Source organism: Dunckerocampus dactyliophorus, chromosome 15, assembly GCF_027744805.1.
Source record: "Dunckerocampus dactyliophorus isolate RoL2022-P2 chromosome 15, RoL_Ddac_1.1, whole genome shotgun sequence".
Taxonomy (NCBI): Eukaryota; Metazoa; Chordata; class Actinopteri; order Syngnathiformes; family Syngnathidae; genus Dunckerocampus; species Dunckerocampus dactyliophorus.
Window position 1 is genome coordinate 9,330,894 of NC_072833.1, and position 10,044 is coordinate 9,340,937.

The 10,044-nt window shown below is 49.2% G+C and overlaps 1 protein-coding gene across 3 annotated transcripts; it reads right to left on the reverse strand.

Moving 5' to 3' along the window:
• Positions 1–21: 21 nt before the first annotated feature.
• On the reverse strand, positions 22–8,498 carry actn3b (actinin alpha 3b). Of its 3 annotated transcripts, none has more exons than XM_054800222.1 (21): positions 8,364–8,498; positions 8,166–8,295; positions 6,755–6,869; positions 6,565–6,684; positions 6,400–6,486; positions 6,233–6,320; positions 6,043–6,121; positions 5,867–5,948; positions 5,724–5,809; positions 5,562–5,654; positions 5,258–5,488; positions 5,032–5,179; positions 4,802–4,952; positions 4,610–4,718; positions 4,408–4,548; positions 4,128–4,310; positions 3,924–4,058; positions 3,678–3,857; positions 3,318–3,605; positions 3,078–3,236; positions 22–639 (listed from the first exon to the last, which is right to left on the reverse strand). In XM_054800222.1, exons 2-21 carry the CDS (start codon positions 8,286–8,288, stop codon positions 481–483), a joined length of 2,757 nt encoding a protein of 918 aa, XP_054656197.1. In that variant the 5' UTR covers positions 8,289–8,295; positions 8,364–8,498; the 3' UTR covers positions 22–480. The 3 variants fall into 3 exon arrangements, with proteins under 3 accessions (XP_054656197.1, XP_054656196.1, XP_054656198.1); XM_054800223.1 differs by lacking the exon at positions 8,364–8,498 and having other exon boundaries at positions 23–639; positions 3,318–3,383; positions 3,459–3,605; positions 8,166–8,314; XM_054800221.1 differs by lacking the exon at positions 8,364–8,498 and having other exon boundaries at positions 8,166–8,314.
• Between the last annotated feature and the right edge of the window lie 1,546 nt (positions 8,499–10,044).

The following is a 10,044-nucleotide window of genomic DNA, read 5'->3' on the forward strand; positions in this document are numbered from 1 at the left end:
TAGCTGACATTGTTTCGAAATGGAACGCACACCAAAAGTGCTTTGCTGGTTAAAATGTGACAGGTTTTATTTCAAGTTTTGTTTCCGGAGGAGGAGGAGGAGCACAGACGAAGGTCACACATCAGCATCTGGCTTGACAATGACGTCAGGCCCACGTACCATCGTCACAACCTTCCCGATGATGCATCTTGTTAGCACTCGTGCTCATTAAGACTCCAAAAAGAGGCTCCATTTCTCTTCATTCCCCACGCCGCTTTATTTACACCTGTAGTTACCCACAATGCTTTGCATATGAACATGACATCGTTGCTCTCATCCCTCCTCCAGATCGACTGTGTGTGTATATATGTGTGTGTGTGTGTGTTGGGGGGGGGGGGGGGGGGGGGCTCTACACAAGTGTAAACATGCAGCTGCACAAGTACAACAAAGGTTGAATTCCTTTCTGAAGGGCAGGGTGTCGCCACACCTAACTGAGGCTCTTTACAAGTCGCTCTCCCCATAGAGAGCGCTGGAGAAAGAGATGTAGTCCAGGGCACCGGCCGGGCTGTCAGGTCCAATGTAGCGGGTCATGCGGCTGATGCAGTACTCGGCCTGCTCGGGCGGAAGCTCGCGGCGAAGCTCTTCCACCGTGATGTAGTTCTGAGTGGGCAAGGTTTTTTAAGTTTTAATAGTTTTTTACTAGTGTGTCAAGTTAATCAGTGATTTTGTATTCTGCAGGGTGTCCATAAAGTCTGAACATATTAGTATTATATACAAATGAAAAACATTGACTTCACCATCCATCCATCCATCCATCCATCTTCTACTGCTTATCCGAGATCGGGTCGCGGGAGCAGCAGCCTAAGCAGGGAGGCCCAGATTTTCCTCTCCCCGGCCACTTCGTCCAGCTCCTCCCAGTGGATCCCGAGGAGATCCCAGGCCAGGGAGGCGTCCGGGAGGCATCCTGACCAGATGCCAGAGCCACCTCATCTGGCTCCTCTCAATGCGGAGGAGTAGCGGTTCTACTCCGAGTCTCTCCCGGATGGCAGTGCTTCTCACCTTATCTCTAAGGGAGAGCCCAGCCACCCTACAGAGAAAACTCATTTCGGCCTCTTGTACCCGCGATCTTGTCCTTTCGGTCATTACCCAAAGCTCATAACCACAGGTCAGGGTAGGAACGTAGATCGACCAGTAAATTGAGAGCTTTGCCTTTCGGCTTAGCTCTCTCTTCACCACAACAGACCTATCTAGAGTCTGCATCACTGCAGACGCCGCACCAATTCGCTTGTCGATCTCGCGTTATATTAACAAATAATTTACAAAATGAATAAATAAAATTGAAAATAAGTACACTACTCCCGAAAAGGGATATTGGGCTTTCGGGTGAACCTAAAATGTACTATAACCTTAACAGGTGAACTTAATTTGACCTTGGCTAAAGTTTTGAATACACATGTCCAACTGTTCAATGTTTCAGTACTTTTTGAACAGCAAAGTTCATAACAGGTGTGTGTGATCCATGAATAGACCAATAAATATCCTGGTTCAGTTAGAATTGGTATTCAAACAATCCTCTTCATCATGCTGTTCACATTTTTACGTCATGGGACCAAGATGACATCTAACAATTCATCATTCACCATTGTGAGGCTTCGGACGAGATGTTCTCTGAGGGAAGTGGCAAGTGAGCTTAGAGTGTTTTAAGTGTCAGCAGGTTGCAACGGAGCTACAGGAACTGGAAGAGTCATAGAAGCGCAAACCGCATGCATTTCTGTGAAAATTAAAAGTCACCTGTTGTGATTATGTCGTTCAGTTCCTTGTTAGAGAACAGCAAGTTGTGCAAAAAGTAGCAAAACATTGAACAGTTGGACATGTTTAGAGAAGGTCAAATTAAGTGCACCTGTAAAAGGTTATAAGGCATTTTAGGTTCATCCTGAAATTTCACCCGAAAGCCCAAAATCTGTACATTTTTGCAAGTAGTGTGTATTATGTTTTTTATTTATTTTTTTAAATAATTGTACAATACAGTGGAACCTTGGTTGGTATCATTAATTCATTCCAGAAAGTCAGACTCTAACTGAAACGGACAATAACCGAATATTTTTTCCCATAAGAAATATTGTAAATCCAATTAATCCAAAGCCAATTACAATTATAGTTTGACATGCAGAAAGCAATTTGAAATGCATATAATTACATATCAATGATGAATGAAAGGGATAAATGAACATTTAAGTTGACTTTTACCTGCACTGAAGACGGGATTCTTGTGATTCTTGACGTGACTGTTCCCAAAGATATGATTTGGCAGTGACATCAGACATCAACATGGACACCACCTTCCTTTTTTGTTTGTCTAGTTATTTCATGAGCCCAAAATGGAGCCAAAGAAAGTTGCAAGTGCCAACATTAGATAAAGAAGGTGAGAAACAGCATTGAATTCAAGAAAGTACTCATGACAAAACAGGAAGATGGTGTCCATGTTGGTCTCGCTGCAACATTGTGTCTTGGGGAACAGTCACATCTTCAATGAAGGTAAACATAACCTTAAATGTACATTTATACCTTTTATTCATCATATACACATTTATAATTGTTTTATGCATGCAAAACTATAATTGGAAATCTATAAAAATGTGTTTTGTGTTAACATTTTTGAGAGCCAGCCACTGATGACATTATAGACGGGCGATGAAACTGACTTCCAGTTCCTGTTTCCATGTAGTGACAAGCTAGGATGCTAACGAGGACGTTTTGTTATAAAAATACACAAATAACACAGTTGCACTCGCACAGTGTATTAACAACATGATGAGACGAGCACCATATTGTACGTTAACCGGAAAATGTAAGCAAACTAAGGCAAAATTTTGGTCGTAAATTTTCGACGGAAAAACACGTCAAGTGGGGCGGACGCTAATCAAGGTTCCACTGTAATGCATTTTTTTATATGTCCAGATTTTAGAGGCACCCTTTACATGGAAGGCTGAAGTATTACATTAGTTTATAGTATCATTAAAATATAATATAGTAATTATATATTATTATTCAACTACGACTTGCATCGTGTGTGTGTGTGTGTGTGTGCGCGCACATACCTTGTCTGAGGCCAGGATCTTGAAGGAGGCCATAACTTGCTCAGCGGTGTCAGTCTCTGCGGTTTCTCGGGTCATGAAGTCGATGAAGGCTTGGAAGGTGACGACGCTGGTGTTGTTGGGGTCCACCAGGGTCATAATGCGTGCAAATTCCACCTCCCCCTGTCACACACACACACACACAGAGACACACACTGATGAGTGCGCACACATAAACCATCCAATGTGGACGTTGAGGCCCACCAGGTCGTAGCCCATAGAGATGAGGCAGGCACGGAAGTCGTCTGGGTCCATCATTCCGTTTCTCTTCTGCAAAGACAAATGGAGTTCTTGCACGCTGTAGTGAAGGTGCTGACAATTTTGGGGCGTGTGTGAAAGCCTCACTCTGTCAAAGTGGTTGAAGGATGCTCTGAACTCATTTAGCTGCTCCTGGCTGATGCCCTTCGCGTCTCTAGTCAGGATCTGGTTCTCCACCTCATTGATGGTTCTAGCGATGGTGGTGAGCAGCTGTTCCCAGCCCACACGGATATGCTGCAGCGGACCACGTGTATGTTAGCGGACCGAACAGGAGATGCGACGGGAGAGGACACAAGGGTGACTTACTTCCATGGTGTAGTTGGTGTGCTTGTTGTCAAAGATAAGAGACTCCTGGCTCAGCTGGTGATCGCCCTCCAGCTTGTCGATGTTAGACTTGTAGTTGATGATGTTCTGCTCGTACTGCTTCAGGCTGTTCATCTGCTCCTCCAGAGAGCCAGCGATGTCCACAGATACGTGGCTGATCTCCTGCACCCACAGTCACGTCAGCTCAAAGTGCCACGCGCACCTCCTTCGGCAATGTCCGCGCCTTACCTCCATCTTGGTTTGGATCCAGGGTCCGATGATGTTGGCCTGGGCAGCAAACTGGCGCCGGAGCCGCTCGTTGGCCTGCTGTCGGGCCACCTCCTCCTGCAGCATTTGGTCTCTGAGGGGCACCAGGTGTTTAACCTGCATGCCAACATTGCAGCGTCACAAACACGTCACAAACAACTCGTCAGGACTCACACGTCCACTCACCGTGTCCCACTTGGTGCTGATGTCCTGGGAGGTCAGGCTTGTGTAGGGGTTGATTCCGGACAGCTTAATCCCATACGTCTGAGCAATCTTCAAGATCTCTGTGTGGATGCCCAGCGTGGCCATGCGCTCCTTATCGGCCTCTGGCAGTGTGGCCTTGAACTGGTCGTGGGCGGTGATCAGACTCTGGAGGGAGGGAGGGGGCATGGGGTTTTTGGAGGGGGTTAAGATATGATGATGAAGAGTAGTGGCTGGGTCACAGTGTTAGAACTTGCATTGGCACCTGGATCTCCTCAATGCTGTGAACGATGAACATGTCCTGCAGGTCCTCCATGGCTCCATCCATCCAGTTGTTGAAGGGTGCCGCCCTCTTTGCGAACTCCAGGTAGAGCTGGTCGATGGTCTCCCAAAGCTTCTCCACGCGCTGCAAAGAGGTGACATTCGAATCACAAAATGAAACAGAAGACATGAGAGAGTTTTAGTACCTCCAGAGCGTCCCGCCTCTTCTGGGTCAGTGTGCCCAGGTTGTCCCACTGGTCACAGATACCCTGACAGCGGGCGTTGACGGTGGCAGCATCATGGTAGTCCAGCTCACTGGAGCGCCACACACACATTGATAGCATGAACACGAGTAGACCTCCACCAAGACCATGACTGTTGCCAAGTGCTCATCTTACTTGAGCTCCTGCGCAATGGCAGCAATCTGCTCCACACGGTCTTGGTGAGCGGCGAGGTCACTCTCAAAGGCCTCATGCTTCCTCATCAGGGCTCTGATCTCCATCAGAGATGCCGACTCATAGTCCTTCTGGGACAACAGGTCCTCCTTACCTGAAACCACATCACACAATGTCAGCTGGTGCAGAGTCTGCGCCATGATGCGCAGACTGACCAGCGACTGAAGACTGACCTGCAGTCCAGGACTCGTGCATGGCACACTTCTGCTTAAACTTCTCAGCCAGATGATCCAGTCTCTCCAGGCGGCGGATCTCCGTGAGCAGCCACTCTTCGTAGCCCTTCTCCACCTGCTCCAGACCCTTCCAGGCATTGGCAATGTCCTGCGGGAGGGAGACGCGGGCAAAGTGACTCTTGTGTTGTCGGTCTTTGACAACATTAGCGTGACGTCGTGTGCTCACCGACACCATCTTGCCCTCGGAGGGCATGAAGGCGGGCCTGTTGCTCAACCTCAGTTTGGTCTGCAGGGTGTTGAAGTTGATCTCCAGCTGACACTTCTCCTGCACACGGGGTGGCTTGTGCACGCGCCGATAGTCGCGGAAGTCCTCCAACTTCTGCTGCATGGCGCGCATGGTCTGCTCGGCCACACGGTTCTCCAACCAGGGGATGGTGCGGCGGATCCACTCCAGAAGCTGCATATGAGAGACATTTTGATTGCGACAACTGCCAGCTAAAACACAAAAACCGTACAAGGACATTTCTCACCTCACTGGCCAGCTTCTCATACTCCTCCATCAGCTTCTCATTCTCCTGATTGACTGCCAGAACCTTACAGATCCGGTTGGCGGCCGTCTCAGCCTGTCAGTCAAACAGCAGAAGCACCAGGCGGTCAGACAAAGAGAGCACCTTCCCGTGTGCAAAGCGTACCTGCTCGGCGCCGGCAAAGGCGTGGTAGAAGCAGGACACGTAAGTCATGATGGCCTTCTCGTCAGGTTTGGGCGTGTTAACGATGTCTGCAGGTCAGAACAACCGTTAGCTTACACTTAGCTAGCTGGGAGAGCGAAGCTCACCTTCAGCATCCAACATTTTTGGGATGTCCAGGAACTTCTCAGCTACCTCAAAGGCCGTGTTGAGATTCCCAATGGGATCGTCCTGCAGGTAAACAGGAAATGTGAGCAGCTGACAGGAAGTAGACACTTTCACCTCCGCTTGGCTTCAGGAGGAGGCGAAGGAAAGTACGAGGCACCTTTCTCAGTTTGGAGTAGTCGATGAGGTCGGGTCTGTGTCTGTGAATGAGGGCGCACAGAGCCAGGCCGTCCTTCCAGCTGAGACACCACACCGGCAAAAAGACAAGGAAGATGTCAAGAAACCTCTAAGGAGGGCAGCAAAGCGTCCTGTTGTATTTGTACTGGTGGGCAGCACTGTACAGCACTCACCTGATGTGGAAGTTCTGCACATTGACGTTCCTGTAGGGGGCAGTTTTCCTCTGACACCACAACAGCAGACCCTCCTTAGCAGATGTCTCTGCACAAGAACACCTCGTTAAGGTGCACACAGAGATTCTGATACACACAGCTCCTTGTTTACACGTGCACACGCACACCTTCAACAGAGATGTCCTGGATGGCGAAGCGTAGGATGATGGTCCAGATCATTCCAAGTGTCATCTTTACGTTGCCATCAACAATTTCTGCAAACACACACACAAAAGTGATTGACTGTTTGAATGTCTGTGAGGTCACTGTGATGATCTTGTTGGCCTCCTTACCCTCAGCGCCGATGGACACCAGCTTGACGCCTTTGCTGCAGATGAAGTCCAGAGCTTTGTTCACATTGGCGATCTTATGAAAGCGCATCTTGCCTTTGTCTGGTTTGGGAAGCCTCTCACCTGTGCGTGCCCACAAATTCAGTATTCCCTACCTGTGTGTGGGATTTGAGTGTGTTTGCTTGACACCAACCTGATATGACCTCCAAAAGCAACATCAGCTTGAGGCCATTTCTGAAATCTTCCTCAATGTTCTCAATCTGCGTGCCAGCCTTCCTCAGGTGAGAGTTGCACCAGGCTGTGAACGTCTGACACACACGCACACGTTTAGCTGAATGGGAGGGATGGCAAAGGTGCAGCAGTGTATTTGAAGCAGCAGAGTGAACACTCCTCAAAGACATGCAGTATAAATAAAGAGTTGACAAGTCAAAATAAAGTGAAACATTTTACACAACTACAGCATTGCATCACATGGCACCAAATTAGTGAGCGAGGTCACTTTTGTGCGCCTCTGAAGGGGGCCAGCTGAGGTCCTGGCAGGTGCGCGGTCCTTTACCATGCATGACCAAATTTAGACAGACTCCCAATGCAGCCCTCTCAGGTCACTAGGCCAAATTGTGTGTGTGTGTGTGTGTGTGAGAAAAGGTGCATGGGGGCTAAATTGGGTTGCCATGGGACACCGAGGGACAGCTGAGAAGGCGGGATTCCTGAGGCAAGCTGTAAGAGGAAGGAATGGATAGATGAGGATGACCTGATGAAAACACACACACCTGTTGGCAAAAGTCTTATTATGAGGTCATCAAGATGCCTCCCTAATCCTCCAAATCTTAACGATGCCACGCCACAGAGTTACATCACCTGGGCGGCTAACACAGCCACCTCCCCACTGTACACCTGTAGGCAGGCAGGCAACCTGTGTTGACCCACCCGCCTCCGCAGAATATGCCAAGCAACAAAAAAATTACTGAAAGCTTCACTTCCTTTTTCTCCTCCATCTTCATGATGCTCCTCCATCTTTACGGGGTTGGGGTTTAGGGGTGAGGGGCACAAGTCAAGATGGAGAAGAAAAAAAACATTTGGAAAGCAAAGGATGCCTGCAGGAGGATGGCGAGTATTTTTAGGAGGACGTTTATTTGGAGGCGTGCATGTGAAACCAAGCCGGCCTTGCCACCATCTGTCAGTGTCTCTCAGCTCATCTGCAACATATCCTCCAGAACACAAACCAATGCTTGATTCTGATCTGCCACAGAGATAAGAAGGTGCTTAGGTCCAACTTGGCAGCCTTAGTGACACTACTACTATTGTTTCCACAGCTTTGCTGGGAAGAAGGCATTTCAGTGAAGTTCCTCGGAGCACAGACTGCAAGGCAGGCTGAAGGTGGGGTATATTTAGACATTGGGTGGGGGGGTACTGAAAGACAACACTGAGAAAGTTCCAAGGCCTAAAATATCTTCCAGCTCTGCTTTCAGCAGGCTTGGTGCCAGGTTCAAGGAGCAGGCTAGCCCCAAACTTGTAATTTGTCAAGTGAACATGCTAAAAAGGTGACACACTGAAAGACATCATTTAGAGGCGCACACACAACGCACACACATACTAAGGCATACCTTCCTCTGCTGCTTCTCCCAGGCTGGGTCAAGCAACAGGTCCCGGTCCCAGTCCTCCTCTTGGGTCATGTAGGTCTCCTCATGATGGATGGTGTACGTCATGTGGCTCTCAAGCGCCGTCATGGTGCCGCTGAAAAGAGATCAACAAGACTGGTCACACCGTGCTGGACTCGCTCTGCTGGACCGTGCTGGACTCACTCTGCTGGACTCTGCTATACTGCTCCCAATCTGCTGCTCCTTTGGTGCTCAGCATGTGGCGCACATGATCATGAGTATCAGGTTCTGGCCCAAAAAAGGTGCAGGGGGCGGAGTTCGGGGGCATGTGAGTGGCCCGCCTGCATGTCAGTCAAGTATTGAGACATGCACCTGTTGCTGTTAATGAAGCTGTGTGTGTGTATGTGTGTGTGTGTTTAAAGTGGTCACCATGTGTCCGGAAATCAACTTTGCTTTGGAAAAAAGACAAGTGGCTCTGAGTGAAGAAGTAGAGCTTTTATTCATTTCTTTCAACACTAACATAACGCTACACTCACAAGAGCCCCATCACCATGGTTACTGATGCTGAATAACCTGGGAAAAAAAGTCAACAGAAGCTACGCCCACTAAAAACAAAGAAGGATGAATCTCACCACTGAACTTTGACCCTCATCATCAGCTGATTCCAGAAGGGCTGTCGTCAGCTGACCCTGGCCTGGGATGGACATCAAACGGGAGGAGGATTGGTCCATTCAAATACAAATGCATTGATGAGGAAGAGGCTTTCATCCAACTGTTTGACAGTTACTTCAATTTCTTTATTAAACCAACACGTGAGCTTGTCTAGTGTCATCCAGCAGGAGGGGCTACTGAGCAGCTTTAATCCACACACAAATGGTGCAATAAACCCCGCCTTCATTGCAAACAGGCTGACGTCCACTGAGTCATCAGCGTCCTATAAGAACTCTGAGATTGTTGACAATCTGCAGGTGGCGCTGGCCCAATCTTATAGGACGCCTCGGGATCTTCCCCTCCCCCGTCGATGCAGCAAAGCCATTTTCGCACTGCACTGCACTCTCTCTCTCTCTCTCTCACACACGCACACATACACACTCCATCAGCATGCCCTTGTCTCCATGGCAACAAGAGAGTGGGAGGTTATTGAGGTGGGCAGGTTTGGGAAGTTGGAGCCACAAGCTCACATCCAAGGTGGCGACGGCGGTGGCGGCGAGAAAAGCGCTGTGTGTGAGCGGCGGATAGTGGGCAGGAGGAGGGAGGCGTGAGGGCGGCGAATACGGCGGAGTGGGCTCCACAGGGGTGTGTCCCCAATGCTACAACCATCCTCTCACTCTCACTCTCTCACACACACATGAGGCTGTTGTTTGAGGATGTGCGGGAGGACTTGAGGCCCCGCCCATCACCTTCATAGGGAAGCAGGAAGGAGGAGTGGTGACAAGGGAAGGCGGGGCCCGTGGAAAAACTGGGGGAGGGGTCTTTTGGGCAAGGCAGTTAGGGGAGGGGCAGCAGGTGGGAGATAGAGTTCAGTTCATTTACCTTGCCGCTGACCCACGTCGCCCTAAAAGTCATCCACGCCCACGCCGCCATGATGACTGCCGTCCAGGTGACCTAATTCAGTTGAGAGAGTTAGTGGAGGCCATGGCGGGCTGCTGGTGTCATGCAGTCAACACGTAAACACACGCAGAGACGACGAGGCAACACCCATCACCCACCCAACACAAACCCCGCCCCCAAACAGGAGGTGCGTGACCATCAAGTGGGTGTGGCCAAGTAGCCAAAGATACACACAAAGAGGAAAAGGAGGAGCGTAAATGGCCAAAAGCTTTGTGTTCCTTTAGTAAACATCCACACAGTTTATTAACGTTTCAGTACACGTGTCGATCAATCA